The following is a 26,452-nucleotide window of genomic DNA, read 5'->3' on the forward strand; positions in this document are numbered from 1 at the left end:
TCCCAGTAGCCAAAATGGAAAAAGCACAAATGGCCATGCACAGATGAGTGGATCTTAAAATGTGGTCTGTCCATGCAATGGCGTATTATTCAGCCATGAAAAAGAATGAAGGGACTTCCCTGTCAGTCCAGCGGTTGGGACTTTATCTTCTAAATTCAGGATGTGCGGGTTCCATCCCTGGTTGGGGAACTGGTATCCCACATTTCTCGAGGTCAAAAGGCCAAGACAGAACAAAGATAGTATTGTAACAAATTCAATAAAAACTTTGAAAATGGTCCACATCCAAAAAAAAAATCTTTACAAGAAAAAAGGAATGAAGTACTGACACATGCTACAACATGGGTAAACCTTGGAAACATTATGTTAAGAGAAAAATCTTGTCACCAAAGGCGGCGTATTTTACGAATCCATTTGTCAGATGTCCGGAATAGGCCAGTGCAGGTGACTGGTTGCTAGGAGCTGAGGGGAGAGGAGGGGTTGGAGAGGGACCCTTGATGGGTTTCCGTTGAGGGTGATGATCCTGTTTGACAATGATTGTGGCCACAGTGGTGTGACTCTGAATATACACAAAACCGCTGAATTGTACACTCTAACTAGGGGGACCACATCGTATGTGAATTATATGTCAATAAGGCTGTTTTTTAAAAACGAACTTAACTTCTGCCAACCCCAGGGTTTCATAGCACAGTCTGGGAAAGGCTGTCACCAGAGAGGGCTCTGTGCTGTGACATGGCCGATGTCCCGTGTCGCCTGTGGCTGTATCCCCATCAGAGCACCATCGGCATTTGAGAGAATGTCACAGGCAGGGATGGAGTGGCCGCTGCTGCATCACAAAACTATACAAAACCTAAAAGCCGGCGGCTGCTTTCTCCACGTGGTTTGTACTCGTACCACCACTGCTCTTACCAACTTGAAAGGAGACCAGACACACAGATGAGCCTTGGAAAGTTTCTAAGTGGCTCCAGAGCACGAGACAATGTTGAGCATCCTGTCATACTGAATCTCCCACAGCAGTACTGGGGCTTCAACACAGGTTCAGTCCCTGGGTTGGGAGGATCCCCTGGAGAAGGAAATGGCAACCCACTCCAGTATTCTTGCCTGGACAACCCCATGGACAGAAGAGCCTGGCAAGCTACAGTCCACGGAACTGCAAAGAGTCAGCTGTGACTTAGTGACTCAAGAACTGCAATAATAGCACTTTTCTCCATGATTAATAGCTGTCACTGCCAGCTGGCCTGGACTTGGGGCCACCGGACAGCCACACACCTTTGAGTAGCTCCCCTGCCATCTGGTGGTTGCATGTCCACACTGATCACACACCTTCGTCTTCATTTCAGTGAAAGCTGGTGGGATGCGAATTGTGCAGAAACACCCGCATTCTGGAGACACCAAAGAAGAGAAGGACAAGGATGACCAGGAGTGGGAAAGCCCCAGGTAGGAAAGTTCTGGATTCACAAGTCACCCTTATTCGGTTAAACATTAACGTTTGTTCTCTGCTGCTTGCTTCCGATAAACCCTGGGCTCCTGGGGCCCTGTGCTGTGAGCTTTTCCTCTCCTGCTCAGTGAGGAGGGGGTTCTGTCCCCCAGACAGAGGAGAAACAGGACAGCTAGAGCATGCCTTCTTCCCTTGCCCCGAATAAATCTAAGTGGATTCATCCGTCTTTGGGCAGAAGCCCTCCACCACCACATTGAAATCACCCACAGACCTTAGAAAATGCTGTTCTGGTTGAGTCTCTGGGCTGTCAGGGCAGAGAACCACTGATTTAAATAGTGTTCACAAGCGTTAGAGCTTTGCCAGTTTCAGCCAAACCTTGAATCATTGAGGCCACACCCTGATAAGTAACCGAGTACCCTTAAATGATGTCTTTGCCCCCAGATCCCTGGGTCCCCAACAGCTCACCTTCCTGCAACACCACCATCTCTGTTTACACCTGCTTTCCTTGCAGGTTCTGATGTCAAGTTTGGTCCAAAGACCTTGTTACAAGCCCATCTCCTTCCACCTGTAACACACAGCCACGCGCCACCAGTCCCCACCTGTCTGAGTGTGTCCCCAGAAAGGGAAGTGAACACTAAGCTTTGCACCATGTAACTTGTCTCCAGCCACGTCTCAGCCAGAGGAAAAGGAAGTGTGGAAAGCAGCCAGCCCATATTTGTGCATTTCATTCCAAAAGTCCTAAATAGCAGGTGGAATGCTCCCCAGGTTACACATGGGAGACTGAAGTCCACAGAGGCCAGTGCTTGCCACACTGAGTAGGAATGAACCCCAAGCCCAGGGTTCCAAGCAGGCCAGGCTTCCAAAAGAATAGCTCCTGACAGCAGGCACCCTCCGAGAAGGACGTGCATGGGTTTGGTGACCCCACATATCTGCTTATGTATATGCTGTGCCATTGGGTATTTTCGGGAAAACATTGAGTGTCACTTAGGGCGGTCCCTGGAGGGGAGAACAAAATTTGGGGAGAAGTTTCTGAGTGATTATTGCCCATTTTAAATCATGAGATATCAGCACCAGGAAAGTCAGCTCAAGTTCTGGTTTTTTAAAAGAAGAAGGTGGTTTAAAGAAAAGTCTCGAATTTTCTTTCCACTGACTATTTTCACAGATTTGTGTTTGGAACATAACCACATCACGAATTCTCCTACAGGTCTATGGTCCTGTATCTGAAAACCGTGGGGCCTAATTTATATCAGAATTCAGAAATTCTAATGTTTTGGGAGAGGAAGCAGGTTTTAGCAGAATAAGACCATATGCATTTCATACAGTACCCGTTGTGGGGTCTCGAGCAGCCTGTTGGAATCTGTGTATGATGTTCATACCAGCTGAGATGCACTTTAAAGATTTACAGACTTGGACCAGTTCAGGGTAAGTTTTGCCTGCATAAAAGAGTTAGAACGTTAGGTGTTGAGAACATTCCTGGACTTGGAACCGAGGATAAAAACATGTGACCTGTAGCATTCTTCCACTAGAAAACTGGAATGTCATTTCCCTTCAAATCCACGGGTTCCTTAAGAAGGAAGAGAGAGGATGAGACAGAGAGCTGTATCTGGGAGGGAAAAAAAAACCTGGGAAATTAATGAAATATGCTTTTCTGCATGTTTAAGTGGAATAAGGGACAAATAGCTACTTCCGTGTGTAACACAGTGTCAATACGGTGACAGCTGATCATTTCTTAGCGTGTTTAGAAATAACGACAGAACAGCCCATTCATTTTCTATTGATTTTTTTTTCTCATGAGATGAAATACAGCATTTATGGAAGATGCACAATGTGAATTAACATTCCAGAGGGTAAATGATTGCAAGAGAAAGGAGGGGGATGCTCAGCACCCTAGGTTTTAGTCTCTTACCTACCGTGAAGGCTGGTTTGCTCTGGAACCAGGTACTTTTGAATCGGGCTGACTGCAGGGCGGGGTTTGCGCATGAGCCAGAGTATGTTTGTTCCCTGCAGTCACACTGTTGCGCCGTGTTCCTGGTCCAGCTGATGGCTCTTGTCCTCTGGGCAACAGCTTCTTTCCTCACTGCTGTGGGTTAAACCCCCCACACACCGTTGACAGAGGCGAGGAAGCCTCTGTAGACGCTGCAGCTCTCGGCATATGTTGCCAATACAACTTCCAAACTCCCGCACCAGACCTGGTATTCTGTGTAACAGTCCACTTCCACCACCACGCAGCCTCTGTTTTTCTAGTGGGCTGATTGAATAATTATAGTTAATAGCGATCACTGATGGTATTACAGAGTGCAGTGAACCTAGCCCAGTTCTAACGGGGGCTCTGCCCATGTTGATTCATTTGATCCTTGCAACTACTCTATTCTCATCCCCCTTTGGGAGTTGGCTTTTCATTATTATCCCCATTCTGGATTACTACTCCCACTTCAATCACTCAGAGAGATTAAGTGACTTTTGCAAAGTCACACAGCGAGTAAGGGGCAGAGCCAGCATCCCAGACTGGAAGCTGGGTTCAGAGCCCCTACTCTTAGCCCCTGGACTATGTGTACCAACTGAGTGTCTGTTTTGTGCTGAGCACTTAGTAAGTGCTTCCCATTGGGTTTAATGTTCACACCACCTAAAAGCTGCCCATTACACAGATGAAGAAACAAGGCTCAGTGAGCTTATCTGACCCAGTCAGTGGTTCAGATAAGGCCAGGATTCAGCCCTAACTCTGTCTTGACTTGGAATCCCATGTCCCTCATGTCATCGTGAAGTCGCTCAGTCATGTCCAACTCTTTGCGACCCCATGGACTGTAGCCTACCAGGCTCCTCTGTCATGGGATTTTCCAGGCAATAGTACTGGAGTGGATTGCCATTTCCTTCTCCAAGAGATCTTCCCAACCCAGGGATCGAACCCGGGTCTCCCGCATCATAGACAGACGCTTTACCGTCTGAGCCACCAGGGAAGTCCCATGTCCCTAATAGGGTACAGAAACCCCCTGAACTGACAGAATATTTGGGGGATCAATATAGGCTGTAAATCCAGAAAAATGAAGAAAGTATTAGTAGCTTGGTCATTGCTGTCTCCTGTATTGCAGGTGGATTCTTTACCATCTGAGCCACCAGGGAAGTCCTAGATCCCTCTATAAAATAAACACTGATTCTGGGGTTGCCCACAACCTTTCCCATATTCCTCAAGCCCACAGTCCCACCCATGCAACCTCACCAAAGTAGATGGCCTAATTACAGCTCGTAACAAGCTTTTGGGACACTGGGCTGGTTTTCCTTTACATATGGAAAGGCCATAGTTATTTCCAGAAATTAGTCACACATGTAATGTTTTATATTAATTTCTTTTGGAAATGTCATGGCACGTGACTTCAAAATTCACATTACCCTCATCCTAAAGTTTTCTATTTTATCATGTTTTGAGCCAAGCGTTCTCCAGATATGAAAATAAATGCATAATCTCAGATGCCAGTTTCCTCCTTGGATCCGCGTTTGCAAAACTCTCTGCTTTCCTTCCTAGATATTTAAAGCTGGCTTTGCGTTTACTGACTCATCTCTGGTGGCTTCCTTTCCCAATCAGAAAATCAAATACTGATTGCAGAGAAAATGAACAACTGGAGCATTAAAGAGGTTGTTGTATGACCCAAAAAAACCTCAAAGCCCTCGTACTTGTACTTTTCTTTTGCAAATCTTTATGTTACCCTTTGTCCCCTTAGTCCTATCATTTTTCAGATATTAAAAAGATAATTCCTTATACCACCAAATTGTTTTAAAATGCTATTAAAAAGATAATAATGTAGCAGAAATTTGAAAATGTTTTCCAAACATTCCCATCAGGCTGAATTCTAGTTACCTGCGGCCCTTTGTATCCAAGACGAGTAAGAGGTTTCATTGTTGTGAGCTCATACTTTCCTGAGTGGGTGCAAGACTTGATCTCAGAACTGACCCAATCAAGGAAAGCTGTGATTTTTTTCTCAAATCTGTCTGCTGAGCATATTAAGTCAAAATGTCCAGTTTCATTACGTAACGGAGAAACTGCAGACATAGAATGGACTTCAGGGGTCATTAGCACCCACTAACATACAGTGTAGTGGCGAGCACGCGCTGAGGCCCGAGCATGAATCGAGCTGGGTAGAAAGTATTTTAAAAGGTAGACGGCAGGAGGAGTAAAGTAGAAGTGGAAGGGTTAGGTGTGGACTAGGGGTGGATTGGAAAGGGGTAGAAGGAGTGAGGTAGGGGAAAGGGGTGTTAAGGGTCAGGAGGGAACAGCCTTTCCTGAGCTCCACAGTTTGTACAGGACTGACTTAGGGCTGTGATGCTGTTTCATGTTCACATACCTCCCCCATCAAAATAAGCAAACAATTCCAATCTTCCAGGATGTGGGAAATACCCAAGATGGAATACACACAGTAACAGATGGCCCTAAGTGTAACACAAATGCTTAGTGTTATCGACTGCAAGGAGTACAGTGGAAAAATGACCTAACCTAAGTAACTTCAGGAAACATTATTTTGACTGGATACTATAAGGCTAAAGACAAAAAAAAAGAAATGCATAAATGCTACACTCCAATTAGTCAATGTTTCATACAGGAGTTTGGGTTAGTGATTCTGAAATTGCTTTATGTGTGCACCAAGTTGAACAAAATAAATATGTTGTGACTGATGAAGAGTCAAGTTTCTCATGGTCAGAAAAAGGGGAAGACTAAGATAACTGTAATATTTAATTAGAATTAGAGGTATTAGTATGAACTCAGGCTTCCCTGGTGGTCCAGATGGTAAAGAATCTGCCTGCAATGTAAGAGACACAGGTTCCATCCCTGGGTCAGGAAGATCCCCTGGAGAAGGTAATGGCTAACCACTCCAGTATTCTTGCTTGGAGAATCCCATGGACAGACCAGTATTCTTGCCTAGAGAATCCCATGGACAGAGGAGCCTGGAGGGCTACAGGCCATAGGGTCACAAAGAGTTGGACAGGACTGAGAGACTAACACATTACTTCAGTATGAACTCATAGCTTAACTGGATGAATAGATGGATGGATGGATGGACAGTAGGTATAGATGGGAACATACATATGTAAATAAACATACATGGAAGAGATACATACATCCGAGCTGTGTTCACTGACAGGACATTAAAGAACTGTCACCACATAGCCATGAGCACCCCCTAGGGCCAGGATCTTGGTTTCTAAACACCATTCCCCAGTCAAGGGTATTTTGGCTGCTGCTGCTGCTAAGTCGCTTCAGTCGTATCCGACTCTGTGTGACCCCATAGACGGCAGCCCACCAAGCTACCCTGTCCCTGGGATTCTCCAGGCAAGAACACTGGAGTGGGTTGCCATTTCCTTCTCCAGTGCATGAAAGTGAAAAGTGAAAGAGAAGTCACTCAGTTGCGTCCGACTCTTTGCGACCCATGGACTGCAGCCCACCAGGCTTCCCCGTCCATGGGATTTTCCAGGCAAGAGTACCAGAGTGGGGTGCCATCGCCCTCTCCGAGGGTATTTTGGAGAAGTGGTTCATTCCAGAACCAGGGCTGGAAAAGCACCAGATGAGCCTGGCACAGCTTGTAGTGCCATAACACAAGGAAGTGTTCCCAGAAGGATGGGGACGTGTCAGAACGACACAGAAACCAACCAGAAGGCGCACCTAATGGCAAAGCTGGAATAATTCGTGATAACTTAAATAATGATAGTATTGGATTATAACCCCTAGAGTAAAATAGATATCCATGAGTCCATACTGATATAAATAATTGAATACATAGATGAGAAGGGGCAGCTCTTCTTTATGGAAGAATTCCAATGAATAAATGTGTAAACTAGAATATCACCAATAGGCAAACACCACAGTAATTGTCGGCAGGATACTCTGAGGGATGCTACAATCAGAGGGCAAAAACTCAAGGAGAAATGGGCTATTTGCACAGTCTGTTTCCCCCAATATAATTATTAATTGCTGAGCAAGAAATTTACATGGAGACCACGAAATTACAGTAGAAGACACTCATTTACAGTAGAAGACCTGAAATAAGAAGGCAGAGAGTTGCTCAGTGTTATGTGGCAGCCTGGATGGGAGGGGAGGGAAGTTTGTGGGGAGAGTAGACACATGTATATTATGGCTGAATCCCTTCGCTCTTCAGCTAAAACTATCACAACTTTCTTTGTTAATTGGCTGTCAGTTCAGTTCATTCACTCAGTCCTGTCCACCTCTTTGTGACCCCATGGACTACAGCACACCAGGCTTCCCTGTCCATCACCAACTCCTGGAGCTTACTCAAACTCAAATCCATCAAGTGGGTGATGCCATCCAACCATCTCATCCTTGGTTGTCCCCTTCTCCTCCTGCCTTCAATCTTTCCCAGCATCAGGGTCTTTTCCAAGGAGTTAGCTCTTTGCATCAAATGGCCAAAGTATTGAAACTTCAGCATCAGCCCTTCCAATGAATATTCAGGACTGATTTCCTTTAGGATTTGATCTCCTTGCAGTCCAAGGAACTCTCAAGGGTCTTCTCCAACACCACAGTTCAAAAGCATCGATTCTTCAGCTATACCCCAATACAAAATTAAAAGTTTTTTTAAAAAGGTAGGGGGAGCAGAGAGTCATCCCGTTGGACCTCAGATGGAACCTGCATATCCATGACGCTCCTTGTTGCTGCTATGTGTTCTGTGAATGACTGTGAAAGTGCTGTATTTGTTTCACAACAAGCTTTCACCTGTTGTTCTTCACCGTCACTGATAACTCCAGCCTGAAACAGTTGTCACTAGATGTAGGCTGAGTTACCATGGGGCTGCTGTAACAAATGCCACAAACTGGGCGGCTTAAAATAGCTGTATTGTCTCACAGATCTGGAAGCTGGAACTCCAAGATCCAGGTTTCCTCAGGGTTGGTTCCTTTGCTGGCCATCTTTGGCTTATAGATACATCACTTTTTTTTGTCTATGCTGTGCAGTACTCAGGCTCTTGGTTCCCCAAACAGAGAATGAACCTCCTGAACTGGGAGCTCAGAGTCTTAACCACGGGACCACCAGGGGAGTCCTAGATACATCACCTTGATCTCTGTCTTCACGTGGCCCTCTCCCTGTGTCGTCTCACCTTCCCTCTGTGTGTGATTCTTTCCCGTTTTGTAAGGACATCATGCATGCATGCTAAGTTGCTTCAGTTGTTTCCAACTCTTTGCACCCTATGGACGGTAGCTGCCAACCTCCTCTGTCCATGGGATTCTCCAGGCAAGAATACTAGAGTGGGTTGCCATTTCCTCCTCCAGAAGATCTTCCCGACCCAGGGACTGAACCCACATCTCTTCTGTCTCCTGCATTGGCAGGGGGGTTCTTTACCACTGGCGCCTCCTGCAAAGCCCCACTCATATTCGATTAGGACCCACCCTAAAAGCTTCATTTGAACTCATTTACTTCTGTGAGACCCTGTTTCCATAAAAGGTTAAATTCTGAGGTCCTGAGGGTAAGAGCTTCCCATAGTTGGGGGTGGGGAACGAATCAATCTCTAGTAGATGCCAAATGATAATCTGTGGCCATTATTAATGGTTCTTTCAGTTAAAGTTAATTCTTAAGTAAAAAATGGAAAATTGAAAACATTGAGGTTAAGAGATAGTACACCCTATACGCCTGAGAATTTTTATCTTTAAGCCATTATCTTCATGTTTGAACTTGAATGAGGCTTGTGAGCCAATTTCAGCATCATCCTTACTTTGCAATAGGATCATCTTTTATATCCAGGCTAGTCATCAGCTATCTTTTAGAAACATTGTAACCCTTTCCCCATGATGTGTGGAGTTGCCAGTGGACTAGGAGTGCTGAGTGCCAGCCATCCACTCCTGTGCTGTTTGGGTGCCCCGGTTAGCAGGCAGGACCCATGACGTGGCAGCCAACCCCTGCCCTCAGCCACAGGAAGAGTCTTGATGAGGTGGGGTGTTGAATAACAGGGGATGTCCTTATGATGGGGTAACGGGTTATCAACTGCTTGTGGACTGAGATGCCACCTCCAGGGAAGAGCCTTCTTGAAGGTACAGCAAGATCCTCCAAATAGAACGCACATGAGGCACGTTGTCATGGCAGCAGGAAATAGCGATGGACGGTCCTGTCTGTCTTGGTGGGGCACACGGGGAGAGTCTCGTTGCTGTTGGGCAGCTCTGTCAGGTTTGCCCGGGAGTCTCAATGGTCAGTGGTTCCGTGTCTGTAGGCCACCTGGGCATGGATGAAGTGGTACAATTTGTATGCTGGCCATCGAGCTGTGAAAGTCATTGTTTTGCCTGGAGCTGCTTGGGCTGCAGAAGGTTAACAGAGCTCATGCAGGTGCCTGGGTCCCCACATGGCAGCCCGGGTCAGCGGGTAGCGCGGGAGAACCTGCCAAGGGGTAGGGAGCATCTGTCTGCATCACTGAGTCTGCAGCCCCTCCTCAAGGCAGCCCTCCTGTCCCCATCACTCTGCAAAGGCTCAGGTACACCTGCTGGCATTTCCACCTGGGTTATAGTAGGACCTTCTCACCAGGCAGCCTGCCTCCCCTCAAAGAAGCAGTGAATTCATTTCCTTAGGTCTTCCAGAATAAAGTGCTACAGACCCAGGATTGTCTCACAGTCCTGGGGGCCGAGACATTTGAGATCAAGGTGTTAGCAGACCCGTGCCCTCTCGGAAAGCAGTAGGGGAGGATCTGTTTCAGGCCCCGTCCTGGTTCCTGGGCTGAGGCAGGAGAACTCTAGTGTTCACACAGCTGTCTCACTGTGTGTGTCTGGGGCCTGTTTCCCTTGTTCATAAGGATGCCAGTCATATTGCATCAGGGCCCACCCTAATGACCTCATCTTAACTAATTCTTGTTGTTTAGTTGCTAAGTTGTGTCCAACTCTATGTGACCCCATGGACTGCAGCACACTGGGCTCCTCTGTCCTCCACCATCACCCAGAGTCTGCTCAAATTCATGTCCATTGAGTCAGTGATACCATCTAAATATCTCATCCTCTGCCACCCCCATCTCCTTTTGCCCTCAATCTTTCCCAGCATCAGGGTCTTTTCCAATGAGTCGGTTCTTCGAATCAGGTGGCCAAAGTATTGGAGCTTCAGCTTCAACATCAGTCCTTCCAATGACTATTCAGGACTGATTTCCTTTAGGATGGACTGGTTGGATCTCCTTGTAGTCCCAGGGACTCTCAAGAGTCTTCTCCAATACCACAGTTCAAAAACATCAGTCCTTCAGCACTCAGACTTCTTTATGGTCCAACTCACATCTGTGCATGACTCCTGGAAAATCATAGCTTTGACTAGTTGGACCTTTGTCTGCAAAGTTATGTCTCTGCTTTTTAATATGCTGTCTGGGTTTGTCATAGCTTTACTTCCAAGGAGCAAGCGTCTTTTAGTTTCATGGCTGCAGTCACCATCTGCAGTGATTTTTGGCGTTCAAGAAAGTAAAATCTGTCACTGCTTCCACTAACTATGCAACAAGTTTATTTTCAAATAAGGCCACATGCTGAGCTACTGGAGGTTAGGACTCTAACATAAGAAGCAGGGGGAGCAGAGGGACACACACTTCGACTATTAACAAGCTTCAGCACCTCATGGCACGAGGCACCAGTTGGCAGTGCCCAGCTTCCGTGACATCCCACAGCAACAGCAGCACAATCATTCAGCAGCTGTGAGGCCCACACGGCGAACGGCTCCTGCTTCTGTGCGAGCATGTACAGTTGCCCGGGCGGAGCACAGCAGCAGTCTGCCCCTCCCATCCTGGTGGGTGCCCTGTATCAGGGAAGTGACTGTGCACCCCCCAAATTTATTTTTTTAATTTTTTAAAAAGTATTTATTTTACTTATTTACTTATTTCCTTGGTTGCACTGGGTCTTAGTTGCGGCACGCGGGATCTTTGATTTTCACTGAGGTATGCAAAGTCTTTTAGTTGTAACATGTGGAATCTTTAGTTGTGGCATGTGGGATCTAATTCCCTGGCCAGTGATCGAACCCGGGCCCCCTGCATTAACAGCTCGGAGTCTTAGCCACTGGGGAAGTCCCCCCATCAATTTAAAAATTGCTGTTTGCCTGCTCCCCCCATATTTGTATATTCATTTTTAAATTATGCTCTGCATATTTTGCTAGTTATATACATTGTAAAATGTATACAAAATGAATATTAATGTATGAGATCAAGGTGAAATAAGCAATGTTTTAAATGTCCTGCCAACCATTATGACTTTTTATTGTCATTAGCTCATATCTCAAGGTCCAAATACCCTTGAGGTAGTGTTTCTCATTAATGATTCAGGATGTAAATCTGAATTTCTAATGTCCTTCCTGGTGACTTCAGGTTTTGTGGGAAAGGGTGGCTTCCTGTCAAGTCTAATTAGATCTTCAGTGTTTGTAATGTGGTTCGTGAAATACTTGTACCAGGACAAGAAGCTTGAGCTCGTCTCTTTTTTTATTGTGCTTATCTTGGTGGTAACCTCAGCCTCTGGAGGGCTCTTTTTGCAGTAATTTTTGAAGCCACATGTTCATTTTGTCATGTGTGTGCTAAGTCGCTCAGTCGTGTCCTACTCTTTGTGACCCCATGGACTGTAGCCTGCCAGGCTTCTTTGTCCATGGTTTTCTCCAGGCAAGAATACTGGAGTGGGTTGCCGTGCTCTCCTCTAGGGGATCTTCCCGACCCAGGGATCGAACCCAAGTCTCTTACGTCTCCTGCATTGGCGGGCGGGTTCTTTACCACTAGCACCACCTGGGAAACCCCCTCATCTTGTCACAGTTAGTTTAAATTCATTCATTGTATATTTGAGCACAGTTCTAGGTTCTTGAAATGTATCAAAGGTAGAACTAGAGAATTTACTTAGCCCACTAACCAGACAGTGTCATGCGTATGTTGTCAGACACAGGAAGCCAATGAAGGGGCACCGGGCCCTGCGGGTGGTGACCCTGCTGCTCCATCCGGAGCCCCAAGGACCAGGAGGCCGGGTGGGGGACAGTCAGCCGCAGACGGGCAAAATGGTCCCTGTGAGTAAACAGCGCTGATGCTTAGTTCATTGTGTTTGAGGTTTTTTAGATAGAGGATAAATGTAAATAAAATAATTTGCACGTTTATCCTTTTCCCTGACTGTGCTGTGGCCTTCTGGAGACAAGGACTGCCTTCATCATTGACTTATGGGTGGTGGCTCTGAGAGGAGTTCCCTGGTTGTACGCAGGTCCTCAGTCACGAAGTCGCATCAGACTCTGCAAGCCCATGGACTGTGGCCCAGCAGGCTCCTCTGTCCATGGGATTCTCCAGGCAAGAAGAGTGGAGTGTGTTGCCATGCCCTCCTCCAGGGGATCTTCCTATCCAGGCTTCCCATGTCTCCCGCTGAGCAGGAAGATTCTTTAGCCCCGTGACACTGGGGAAGCCCCTCTCTGGTTGTATGTAGTTCCATGTCTTCCAAAACCCATGGCTACATGTATTTTAGGATGACCGGGAGGAGCACGGCGAGGCGCATTAAGAAGTTTTGTCCAGAATCGCTCAATGAACACAGAGCCACTGGTGTGGGATGCAGAATACTTTGTGGCCCAGGAGTCGTGGGCAGTGGTGTCATCAGGAACTCAGAGTCTGAGCTCCCCTTAGATGGGCCCTGAGGCAGGCTGGGGTCTGGTGGGTGGTGAATCAGAACCTCACCGTGCAGTGGAGGGAGGAAGCATGTGGGCATCCCTGCATCAGGGGAGCCTGGCTGGACCCCGCCAGGGTGAGGCTGAGACAGGACGTGCGACAGGCTCCACTGTCCTCTGGCACCTGGCGCTACTGGTCATGGGCTTGGAGGCAGTATTTACCCAACATCTGGTTCCGTAAGGGATGCAGAAGCAAGGTATGATTGATGCGCTCTGAGCATCTGCTTCCCTCCCTTCACAGTCCCCCAGCCTCCTGACCAGACCTCCACGCTGCCCTCCACCTTTCATCAGATGGAAGAAGGTGAGAAAGGAGATGGAGCTATCGGCTTCCGTCTCCAGACACAGCCCTGTGCATCTGCACTGGAGCCAGCCTCTTGGAATGGATAATTCTTTTGTTTTTATGGTGCTCCTCAGAGGGTTGCAATATTTATCAAGAGCATTTCCTTATTACATAAACATAGGAACTGAATTTAAATCAACTCTCCAGTGGCTGGATTTTACAGAATGCAATATGTAATAATAACGACATAGAATAATGCTACCTAGAAAAATAACTACATAGAAACAAGAGCCCTTTATTGAGTTTATTACATTACAATGACTATGCCTGAAATTTTTAAGCCCTCTATTTAAATAAATTCTATTTTAAAAAAAAGAATGAATGAGGAAAACAAAAATAAACTCTGTTGACTTCAACTGGGTCAGAATGCATAGCACTCAGAAAATGCTTAGTGAATCAGTAATAATGAGCTTAGAATTTGATTCTTTAAAGGTAAATAGTTAATTAACTTAGTAACTTGGTTACCTCTTATTTTCCAGCGGGTGAAAGAGGTGAGCCAGGTAAGGTCGGTGTTAAGGAAGAAAATTTTTCCTCCTTCTGGGATATTACATTGAGCACTCAGCTCTCTCTAGGGAGAGATTGACTTTGATTTCTGGTTGTGTACATCTTGTAGGGGAAGATATACTCATTAATGTGGGCCAGAGTCATGAGGATGGCATTATACTCAAGAAATTCTCATAGAATCATTGGATTAGAGCTGGACACACCTGAGAGGTCACCTAATCCAGATTCTCCAGGTGGAGCTCCTGACAGATAAGATGCCAGATTTTATTAAGGACCTAGAAAGGTCAGATGCCAGAAGCAAAACATCTATTGGGAAGAGATCCACAGAGATTTTTATGTTAAGAAGAAGCCCTTGCCCACGTATGGGTATATATGCAAAAGTATTGAAAACAATGTCTCCAAGAGTTATCTGCACACCCATGGCAGCATTATTAACAATAACCAAGAGGTGGAGGCAACCTAAATGTCCATCAGTGGATGACTAGGTAGCCAAAATGCGGTGTAGACATACAACGGAATACGAGGCAGCCTTAGGAAAGAAGGAAATCCCGTCACAATGCCACAGCATGGATTAACCTGTGTCAAGTCGAATAGGCTTCCCAGGTGGCTCGGTGGTAAAGAATCTGTCTGCAAAACAGGAGACGTGGGTTCGATCCCTGAGTCACGAAGATCCCCTGGAGAAGGAAAAGGCAACCCACTCCCATTCTTGCCTGGGAAATCCCACAGACAGAGGAGCCTGGCAGGCTACAGTCCATGTGGTCGAAAAGAGTCAGACATGACTGAGCAACTAAACAACAAAAACAAGTGAAATAAGCCACTCACAAAAGGACAGATATTACACAGTTCTACTTACGAGCTGGTTGGTGTGCTGGTAGGGGTGGTTGGCTTCTTTCCTGGCACTTCAGGTGAGCACATCCCCACAGGGGAGCATCCCAGAACGTTCGAGAAGAGTATGTCCTTGGCACCCCCAAGAATTTGTCCAAAAGTTGGACCGCCACCACGAACTTTTTATTCTGGCTAACTCTGAACTTGTGTAAGTCAGGACTAAAGATAAAAAGTGGGGGAGCAAAGATTCCAAATGGCATCTGTTGCTCCTTTTGTAGCTGATTCCCTCAGTGCGATGGTGGTGAAATTTAGAGCGTCTTTAGCCAGGCTGACTAAATTTAGAGAAGTAATTGCTGTTTACCCTTCTGGGGACATCGTGGGAGGCCTGAAAATGAAAGGATGGAAAGCCAAGATGACAGAGTAGGGACAGCCAAGTTCTGGTTTGGGTGCCCGTTTTCAAAGATGGCAGTGGAGTATAATGTTTAAGTTTGATTATAGGGGGACTAACTGGTTTCCTTGTCTTTAACAACATTCCTTCCTACGGAATAGCTGGACCTTTGCTGCTGAAGTTCACTTTACAACACAGGGATTCAGTAGAAAGCGGACCAGATGCAGTTGTTTTTTGACAGTTTTGAAATCTACACTTTTTGCGGAGGAAGTACCGTTGATACTCTGCACTATTGGATAAGTTCTGGGAGTTGAGAGAAAAGCTAAGATGGTTAACATGTGAGTGTAGTTACTGAATCTGCTGTTCAGTTGACAATGAAGAGTTGATACTCTGAGCCTGGGAGCATATATGAAATTTTGACAGGTGGAGAGAGACTGCAGCTGCCAGGGAACAGCATTAAGGGGCTTTTGCGGACAGGTTGGGTGAGCGATGCTCCTGCTAGAGGGTGAGCTGGGCAGGGTCTCCCTGCCGCCTCCTCCTCCCCATGCCCTCTTCTCCTCGCTCACACCGTGCCTGAGGTCTCCACGTACAGGTGTTTCTCTCCCAGCGGCTGCAGCGGGTCGTGACCAAAAACACCTACCATCAGGCAGGATATGTTCCTCCTGGCCCTCGGTTCATTTGAACCTGGGACTTTGATGATATCCATTCACTTGGACTTACTGGCGGGTCACCTGTCTGAAGAACATTCACAGAGCAGTTAGGTTATAGATCAGTAACACTACTTTAACTTCTTGTGCCCAGAATCTACCACTCTGTACATCTATTTATATTTCATTTCCCTGAAGCTCTGAAAAATAAGGCCAAAGGAAAGGAGTGCTGGTCCATCAAAGGTTCCCAGTGTTGTCTTTCTTGCCTGCCCCTTGGGCTATCTAAACCTTTTCCCCAGCATTTTAAGTAACTCCATACTTACGTTTTTTTCTTTTTTAATAGCTGCTGCTGCTGCTGCTGCTGCTAAGTCACTTAGCAGCAAGTGGAGAAGGAAATGGCAACCCACTCCGTGTTCTTGCCTGGAGAATCCCAGGGATGGCGGAGCCTGGTGGGCTGCCGTCTATGGGGTCACACAGAGTCGGACACGACTGAAGCGACTTAGCAGCAGCTGCTAAGTGATGCAACCCAGTGATGATTAAAAACCAAACATGGACTGCAAAAATGAATGGGGAGAATATTGATCGTAAAACTGTCAGAGCCCCAAGGAATTAAAAAGAACATGAATAAACAATTCATAAAACAATAGAAATTTGTCAACAAATATTACTAGTAAACAAATAAAATTAAAAGTAAACAAATAAAAAAATAAGAGTTCACTTTCTGGTGTCTAAAAAAGTGAACTAAAAATATCCTAATGTTATATGTAATTGTCTATTAAATCTCTATTATATAGAGATTGGATATCTCAATCCTAAAAAATGTTTTAAATTGCCTACAGATTTGAACACATCATTTTCTTCCACCAAAACCCTGATCCCCTCCAGGTTTTCCACTCTTATTATCTTTTCCCAGCTTTAATGAGCTATTACTGACATATACATAAATTCAAGGTGTGCAGCATGATTTGATAGGTGTATACATTGTGAAGTGACCACCACAATAAGGTTAGTTAACACCTCCACCCCCTCAAGATAATTAACATTTTTAGTGATGATAAGATTTAAGATCTACTCTCTTAATACAGTACTAAGTTATATAATAGTATATGTGTGTGTATATGTGCTGTTCTCAGTCATGTCCAACTCTTTTGTGACCCCATGGACTATAACCCGCCAGGCTCCTCTGTCCATGGGATTCTCCAGGCAAGAATACTGGAGTGGGTTGCCATGCCCTCCTCCAGGGGATCTTCCCAACCCAGGGATCGAATGCAAGTCCCCTGCATGGCAGGCAGATTCTTTACTGTTTAGCCATCAGGAAGCTATAAATATATACATACATACATACATACATACATATATATACACATATATATGCATACATACATATATATATGACTATATATATATATTGGAGAAGGCAATGGCACCCCACTCCAGTACTTCTGCCTGGAAAATCCCATGGACGGAGGAGCCTGGTAGGCTGCAGTCCATGGGGTCGCTCAGAGTCGGACAGGACTAAGCGGCTTCACTTTCACTTTTCACTTTCATGCATTGGAGAAGGAAATGGCACCCCACTCCAGTGTTCTTGCCTGGAGAATCCCGGGGACGGTGGAGCCTGGTGTGCTGCCATCTATGGGGTCGCACAGAGTCAGACACGACTGAAGCGACTTAGCAGCAGCATATATATATATGACATCTGTAACTGACATCTCCCCATTTCCCCCACACTGGCTGGCTGGCAGGTAAAGTAAAACTCAGATCCTTTACAGGTTGCAGTTTAACAGGTGGGGTGGAGGTAGGAGGTGTGGACAGCATGGGACTTGCCCAGTGGTGCTTGGCCAAGCAGCAGTGCTCCTCAGGAGCGGACAGAGCCTCTCAGCTTTCAGAGAACTTATGAATCACCTCGGAATGCCATGGGCTGGCGGGGGCGGGGGGTGCGGCGCGTGGGCCCGAGGTTCCGGGAGGGTGGCATGGTGCTGCCTCCTCCCACCACACTTAGAGTAGTCAGACCCCATCCCTGTCTGTCTGATGAAGTCTATGTGCCTGTCAGAAGTGTATCAACACTACACCAAAGGCTGCATATCCAGTCATGTCTGACTGTTTGTGACCCCATGGACTGTAGCCCGCTAGGCTCCTCTGTCCATGGGATTTCCCTGGCAAGAATACTGGAGTGCATTGCCATTTCCCCCTCCAGGGGATCCTCCCCACCCAGGGATCCAATCCGCAACTCCTGCATTGGCAGGAGGGTTCTTTACTGAGGGTTCTTTACTGAAGGGTCTCACCTGAGAAGCCCATGTATTATAAAAGGTAGAGAATGTTATATGAACAATTTACCTTTTGGCTGTTCATAAGTAGTTATAACTTCCTAATTGGTCACCGTATTTATAAGTACTGCAAAGAGAAGGAGGTAGACACTCTGAGAACTGTCCACAGAGCAGGACTGAACCATGTTTCTATGGGACTTGAATCTATTGAGAAAGTATCTATCACTCAGCTGGGTGCGTTTATGACTATGTCTCATCTTAATCAGGCCTCAGGGAATAAGTTTAGAAGACAGTCCCTGCTATCAAACAAGCAATTCAACATCATTCAGAAAGTCTGATAGTCAAATAATGATAAATACCGGCCGCTCTTAAACTAGTGCTTTAAATACTTAGTCTTATTTTGTCCTCCCAACCTACAGAAAAGGTGGATGTTTATTTTATGAATGAGGAAATTTGCTCAGAAAGGCTAATGATGTGCCCAAGGTCATTCCGATAGAAACTGACGGAAGTAGGATTTGAACCCAAACCTATGATTCCCAAGACTCACACTGCTATATTTAAAGTGGACCAACAAGGACCAGCTGTACAGCGCAGGGAGCTCTGCTCAGTATTATATAACAACCTAAATGGGAAAAGAACTTGAACAAGAAGAGATACATGTATATGTATGACTGAATCATTTTGCTGTACACCTGAAATTAACACAACATTGTAAGTCAACTCTACACACATATAAAATAAGAAGCTTTTTAAAATATCCTTTACTATTACATTAAAAAAAAAAATCAAAACCAAAAACAAAGACTTGCTATTTTTCTGCCCGGCCCTTGTCCTCTGGCAACTGGCCCTCTTTTCACAAGGAGTTGGAGAGAAATTATTGAAAAGAGAGCCTGGGACTTCCCAGGCAGTCCAGTGGTTAAGACCCTGTGTTTTCATCACGGGGGGCATGGGTTCAATCCCTGGTTGGATGAGACTGGGTCCAGCACTATCTGAGAAGCCATAGATTCAAGGTTTCCAAAGTCAGCTGCAAAGAGGGGAAACCAGACCGAAGTACAAATGAGAGGAAGTTGGCGTCAAGGTAAAACCAGTGACTCACGGTTCCTAAATTCGTTATGACTTTAAGTGGAAAAAAGAAATAATGGCCTAAATGGGAAGGGTGGTGCCACATGCACCCAGAACAAATCCTGCTAAAGAATGGGAGAGGCTGTTTTCATTTTGCCAGAGCTTCTGAAAGTGATTGTAGGTAGAAACAGATGCAAACTGCTGCCACCCTCTGCATGGCTGAGCCTGCGGGGTGGATTTCTACGAGACCTCTCTTTTTTTGCGTTTGTGGAGTCAGAGGGGAGCCTGAAGTGGAGTGAGGCTCAGGCCAGCAAGTGTCAGTTGACCCCCACCTCTCCTCCTGGGAAGGGGAAGGAATCCCACCCTGAGTATCTCTGGATACTCAGAGCCTGTGGCTTTGTGTTCAGATGGCTGTCATCCTGAATGAGAAGCGCTGAACACCCAGGTGTGGGGCCGAGCACGAGGGCTTCTTAGGGAGACCCAGAGCCAGAGCAGAGAAATTGTCCCCTGGAAACCGGCTCAGGCCTTTCATCTGTTGGTTTATCTGTTGGTCTTCTCGGTTTCCTTTTTAAATCTCAACCACCCTTAGGACTGTGCAGTCAAGTCACTTGGGTACCCATCATCCTCAAGGATCAGGTTTCCACGTTTTCCTGAAATGTGCCTACAGCATCTTGGGTGGGAGGTGGAAATGGGGGCAGGTGGGGGACGTTGGCGGGTCCCTGTGTCCTGGCCTGTGGCCCCTGGGTGGTCCCAGGTAGAATGCTGGCCTTTGGGGCCTATCTCCTCATCTGTAGCACAAGGTTTGTAGACCAATCTATTTCTCTTTCTGGACTTTTGTAGTGAAACGGGAGGAGGCAGTGAATCTCTGCAAGCTTTGAGGAGAGAGAACTAACAACACAGCATGAATTAACGTCAGTCTCTGGTTGTTATGGAGATACTTCCATGTTCTAGAATTCCAATAGACATGGGAGGAGGTGAGAAAACAGAATTCTGTCCTCCAGAAACTTGGGGAGATGGCTCAGTCCTCACTGAGGTCCTCTGCATTCCCCTGTGGGTAGAGTAGTTCTGGGTGCTCCTGTGTGCTCAGTTGCTTAGTTGTGTCTGACTGTATGAGACCCCATGGACTGTAGCCCATCAGGCTCCTCTGTCCATGAAATTCTCCAAGCAAGAATGCTGGAGTGGGTTGCCATTTCCTCCTCCAAGGAATCTTCCCAACCCAGTTCCTGGGTAGGTGTTTATAAACCATTTCAGGCTTAAACAGGATGAGAGGTGCTGTGCTCTTAAATCTTTTTAAGTTTTTACTAAAAATTATTGTAAGACAGTTTTAGGGTAGCACAGGGAAATGGGCTGCCTGTGCTCAACGGCTCATTAAACAAATCTCTCAGGTTTACTTTTGTGCTATATGTGTCTTTCTGCCCCTGAACGATGCCACATCTGTATTTCGGCATTTCTTCAATAATCTTCCAAATGGATGGCTGGCAGATGCGCTCAGATGGCAGCCAGGCCCCTTCAGATGCAGGTCAAGATGGATAAGTATCCTTTTCACACATCCTTAGGAGCCCCATCAACACTGCACTGTGATAACTCAGCAATATAATGAGGAGGAAGATGTTATTGCTCAGTTGCTCAGTAGTGTCTGACTCTTTGCGATCCCATGGACTGCAGCACGCCAGGCTTCCTTGTCCTCCACTATCTCCCAGAGTTTACTCAAACTCATGTCCATTGAGTCAGTGATGCCATCCAGCCATCTCATCCTCTGTCACTCCCTTTTCCTCCTGCCTTCAGTCTTTCCCAGCATCAGGGTCTTTTCCAGTAAGTTGGCTCTTTGCATCAGGTGGCCCAAGTTTGGAGCTTCAGCATCAGTCCTTCCAATGAATATTCAGGATGGAGTTACTTTAGGACTGACTGGTAGAAGATGGTGACATATAGTAAAACGTAGAGCCAACTCAGACCAAGACTTCTAATGAGACAGGCGCTTGCTTTCACACATTCCTTCTTTTACTTCTGACCCAGAGTCTGAAATACAGTCTCTCCTTGAAAAGCACCGTGTGTTAGTGACTGTAGCGTGCTGTCTGTTCCTTTACTAAAAATACTCAAAACTGTTGTTTTCTTTCTTGCCTGGTTATTATTTTTTTTTTATTGCCTGAGTATTCTTAACAGTTGTTTCTATAAGCACCTCTATTTCTCATCTGTTATTTCTCCCCAAATGTCCCAAGGACGTGGGCTTACCAATAAACATTATGCTGCTCCAGAGGAGCTTAGTATTGTTTCTAGGGTTCGTAGCCACATAATTGTTCTCACGGGGTATCAAGGTGAAATAGGATTCAGCTGGAAGACCTGAGTTGGGCCAGTTGTACCACTACCTAATTGAGGGATCTTGCACAACTCAAATGATGTTTATAGGATAGGAGACACATAGGCTTCCCAGATGGTGCTAGTGATAAAGAATCTGCCTGTCGATGCAGGAGACATTAGAGATGCAGGTTAGATCCCTGAGTCTTGAAGATTGCCTGGAGGAGGAAATGACAACCCACTCCAGTATTCTTGCCTGGAGAATCCCGTAGACAGATGAGCCTGCTGGGCTACAGTCCACGGGGTCACAAAGAGTCAGACACAACTGAGTGACTGAGCACAGGAGATGTGTATATAAGGGATTAAATTAATTGCCTTTTTTTTTTACATTCTTATTTGTTATCTAATAAGCTATTAATGTATCTTCTCTTTCCTATCAGCTTAAGAGTTTATTGTCATAAATACTGTTTCAGATGAGAGAAATGGTTCGCTGGTTTTCTTTTGTAAACTGCTTGCTCTTTGGGCTTCTCTGGTGGCTCAAAGAATCTTCCTGCAATGCGGGAGACCTGGGTTCAATCCCTGAGTTGGGAAGATCCACTGGAGGAAGGGCATGGCAACTCACTCCAGTATTCTTGCCTGGAGAATCCCCATGGACAGAGGAGCCTGGTGGGCTACAATCCATGGGACTGCAAAGAGTCGGACACGACTGAGCAACGAAGCACGTGATAGCAGGAAGGAAGTGAGGTGGCAGAGGAGTAAGGCATGTCTGACTATATTTCTTTGGCTTGGACATTTCATCAAGGGGCATGATTCTGAAGGACGGCTGACCTTCTGACGGCCAGGACTCTGCGGCTGCAGCAGCCAGGGGCTAGAAGACGTGTTAAGAGCGTTTCTCAGTACATTGAACACCGAATGTCTCGCTGTGCAGCTTTGGTGATTGATGTTTGGTTCTGTGGTCTCATTCCTAACTGCATCCCTTAAAGGGAGGTCGGGAATAGTGATTTCCAGAAAGAGTCAGCGTGAGGGCCCGTTGCTGGGTGGTGGGTGTGAGCTGAGAGGCATCACTGTCAGGGGACAAGTGTCTTCATTTAGACCCTGATATATTTCCCTTGGGCTTCCCAGGTGGCGCTAGTGGTAAAGAACCCATCTGCCAATAAGAGACAGTGTGTTCAATCCCTGGGTTCCCTGGGTCCGGAAGATCCCCTGGAGGAGGGCATGGCAACCCACTCCGGTATTCTTGCCTGGAGAATCCCAGAGGAGCTGGGCGGGCAATAGTCCACGGGGTCACAAAGAATTGGACACGACTGAAGCGACTTAGCACACGAATTTCCCCTAAACTGTTCTCCTTAGGGGGACCAGGGCATCTGCGCTGGGGGGCAGGGGACCCACACCGGGTTTAGTCGGCAGCCGCTTGTCGGAGGGGAGGAGATGGAATGAGGTGGCTGCCCACGGATGTCTAGTCCAAAGGGCGTTTACCTGGCACCATTGATGGGTTCCTGCAAAGTTCATCGTTAATCAGGTTCCCCAACCAAATGCTCTTCCTTCCTGACTTGCTGTCAGTTTCTTCAGCCTTGCTTTCCCACTGACTCTCTGGTGGTGGCACTCAGTCTCTGCCTGTCCTCCTCACATCCTGAAAACTGTAAATGATCAGTGAGCAACCCTGGGACACGGGCTTCCTAAAACCGTCCACAGCTGTCAGAGGAGGGGCTGCACGGGCCGCCAGCCGGCGCGCAGTCGAGTGCTCTGGGAATTAGAATCAAGGCCCCTGATCCTTGCGTCTCTGCCGGAGAAATTAGAAATGGTGTTCACCTCTGCCAAATACCAGACGTGCTGTATCATCAAGAGGCTTCTTGTCAGGTCCAATTTGGGATCATCAAATTAATTGTTACATGTGACAAGCTGACATGCAAAGAAAGTGGTAAATGCTTGGGTGCAGCCTCCCGGTGAAAATTCCACGGTGAGCTTTCGTGGCCCCAGGGCACGGATGATGGACAAGGCAGGAGAGCTCCCGTCCTGCTCAGCTGCCCGGCTCTTTCCACAGCATCGGAGAAACAGCCCAGTTTGCCTGGAAACCTGCACTAACCCCCTCCTTTCCCGACAGTTGTGTGAATCCTTCACTGTCTGTTGCTTCCTCCCCAGATAAACTCTTGTGAATTGCTTTTCAAGTAAAGAATCCACCTACAAGGCAGGAAACCTGGGTTCAACTAGCTCAGATAGATCCCCTGGAGAAGAAAATGGCAACCCACTCCTCTATTCTTGCCTGGGAAATCCCATGGACAGAGGAGCCTGGTGGGCTACAATTCATGGGGTTGCAAAGAGTCCTACACGGCTGAGCAACTAACACTTTCACTTTCCTCCCTAGATAAACTTGTGAATTGCTTTCCAGGGGACACCTTTGCTGCTTCTGCTGCTGCTACTAAGTTGCGTCAGTCGTGTCCGACTCTGTGCGACCCCATAGATGGCAGCCCACCAGGCTCCTCTGTCCCTGGGCTTCTCCAGACAAGAACACTGGAGTGGGTTGCCATTTCCTTCTCCAATGCATGAAAGTGAAAAGTGAAAGTGAAGTCGCTCAGTTGTGTCTGACTCTTAGCGACCCCATGTAGCCCACCAGGCTCCTCCCTCCATTGGATTTCCCAGGCAAGAGTACTGGAGTGGGGTGCTATTGCCTTCTCTGAGGGGACCCCTTTACCCCCTAGAAAAAACCAAGCAACCATTTCATAGGGGCCTTTGCTGGGGTCTCAGAAACTGCTAGTTAAATGGCCTAAGGGACAGGAAGATCACTATCTGAGTTTTTTTGTTGCTCCGGGAACCGCACTGTTGGCTGCTGCCGATGTCCTGTGGGGAGAGGGGGCAGGGCACAGCCATTAGACTTAGCTTCTCCGAGTGTCACCTGGAGGGGCTGGGAGTGTCGGCAGCCCGTGGGCTGGGAGGTGACCCCCCATGTTCTTGATTTCCTTTTTTAATATTTATTTACTTGGCTGCACCCGGTCTTCACTGTGGCAAGCGGAATTGAGTTCCCTGACCAGGGATCAAAGCCAGGGCCCCCTGCACTGTGGAGCTCAGGGTCCTAGCCCCTGCGCCACCAGGGAAGTCCCTTAAAAAAAGTCTCTTTTCTTGGCTGCACCACACGCCCTTGGGGAACTTCCCAGACCAGGGGTGGAACGCAGCCCCCTGCAGTGGAAGCCTGGAGTCTGGAGCGCTGGGCCACCGGGAAGTCCACTGCGCATGCTCTTTAGAGCCATCTTTGCAGTCATCCCCATCACGTCACGACCGCTCTCCAGTATCAGGTGCAGAAGCGTCCCTCCACGGAGCAGACCCAGGCCATCAGGCTACGCCATTCATTTAATGTTTTAATATTTGAACTAGGCTAGGGGGAGACAGACAAACCAAAACCAAACCCTGTCTTTTCATTTTCATTCTTTCACTATGCTCCGCATTGGCCCTCTGTGGTGGTGGGGGGAAGTCCTCCCTTCTCCCTGCTCTAAAAATAGCAGCTCAGCAACTATTCGCTTATTTCCCTCCACAGTGGGTGCCGGGCAGTTTAGAGCCACATTTGAGACTCATGCTATCGGAAGGACCCACATAGGAAGCCCCTGCTCTCTTAACAGGAGAGCCTACCGTCTGTCCATCTGTGTTTCCTCATTTTTCAAATCCTTTTGAATTTTTTCCTCTATATTTTTCCTCTATTTTTTGTTTTTGCTTCCTCTTAATACAAATTTTCCTACTTGTGCTAAGAGGTATGAAATGCAATTATCAAACTATTATGTGTGTGTGTGTGTGTGTGTGTTAGTCACTCAGTCATATCTGACATTTTGCAACTCCATGGACTGTAGCCCGCCAGACTCCTCTGTCCATGGGATTCTCCAGGCAAGAATACTGGATTGGGTAGCTATTCCCTTCTCCGGGGGATCTTCCCAACCCAGGGATCGAACTTGGGTCTCCTGCATTGCAGGAAGATTCTTTAATGTCTGAGCCACCAGAGAAGCCCTATTTTAAACTGGGCTGCATTTACTTAAAGAATTTAATCACAAGATTGCATGGTCGCGGCTGTCACTTTGAAATGGTGGTGACTGTAAACCGTTTTTCAAGGTAGCTGCGATGTAAGAGCGAATTAAGAGTTACAGGTTCTGCTCACACTACTGTGGCTTGTTGTCTGAATTCACAGTGAGAGAGAATGAAAATTAAAAGACAGGGTTTGGTTTTGGTTTGTTTGTTTTCCCCTAACCTAGTTCACGGATTGCCTGATTTTTTTTATCTCTGGACCCCTCGGATTAAGAACCCTTGTTCTCTTAGAGCCATGTTATAGCAGAACGTCCCTAGTGGTTCAGATGGTAAAGAATCTGCCTACAATGCAGGAGACCCAGGTTTGATCCCTGGGTTGGGAAGATCCCCCAGAGAAGGGAATGGCCACCCACTCCAGTTTTCTTGCCTGGAAAATCCCATGGACAGAGGAGCCTGGCCGGCTATAGTCCACGGGATCGCAAAGAGTCAGACACAACTGAGCATCTTTCACACAAGTTCAAATTCACTCTAATTTTCTGGCACATCAGACAAGTTTTCGAAGGTCCGGGTGCTGGCGTGGTTCTCAGGGTTCTACACCCCATATGCACCTCCGTTCGGTGGGGGAGGGCCCACAGCTTAGTTGAAGCGACTGGGCAGCAGGTCTGCAGCTCTGCTGGTCCTGAGTACCTTCTCCATTTTCAAATATAACAAGGGTGGCCTGATGAGACTTCCTCTAGCGTGATGAGGGCTCTCAGCTCAGCCGCCTGCACTGCCAGTTCATTACAGAACTTGTGCATCTTCTTCCTTGGTCCTCGTCCAGCAGGGCTCCCTGAAGCACCACCTGCTCCAGCTCTGCTGCTCCGCAGGGCACCCCAAGCCTGCCCGGAACTGGGGGGACTGCACCCTGGAGGGTCCCGTCAACCTCTGCAGTGGGACAGGGTGCAGAGTTAGGGCCAGAATGCTTATTTAAAATATTTCTTTATTTCCCTGTGCCTTGTCTTATTTGGGGCCTCCCTGGTGGCTCAGACAGTAAAGAATCTGCCTGCAATGCGGGAGACCCAGGTTCTATCCCTGGG

At 47.0% G+C, this 26,452-nt stretch overlaps 1 protein-coding gene across 2 annotated transcripts in view; it reads left to right on the plus strand.

Moving 5' to 3' along the window:
• DAP (death associated protein) overlaps positions 1-26,452 on the plus strand; it is a 67,054-nt gene that overhangs the window by 13,981 nt on the left and 26,621 nt on the right. For both annotated transcript variants that reach the window (XM_055554631.1, XM_055554632.1), the window contains exon 2: positions 1,338-1,434. In XM_055554631.1, coding sequence (XP_055410606.1) covers positions 1,338-1,434 — 97 coding nt within the window. The remainder of the gene's footprint in view (positions 1-1,337; positions 1,435-26,452) is intronic.

The sequence above is a fragment of the Bubalus kerabau genome, chromosome 18 (assembly GCF_029407905.1).
Source record: "Bubalus kerabau isolate K-KA32 ecotype Philippines breed swamp buffalo chromosome 18, PCC_UOA_SB_1v2, whole genome shotgun sequence".
Taxonomy (NCBI): Eukaryota; Metazoa; Chordata; class Mammalia; order Artiodactyla; family Bovidae; genus Bubalus; species Bubalus kerabau.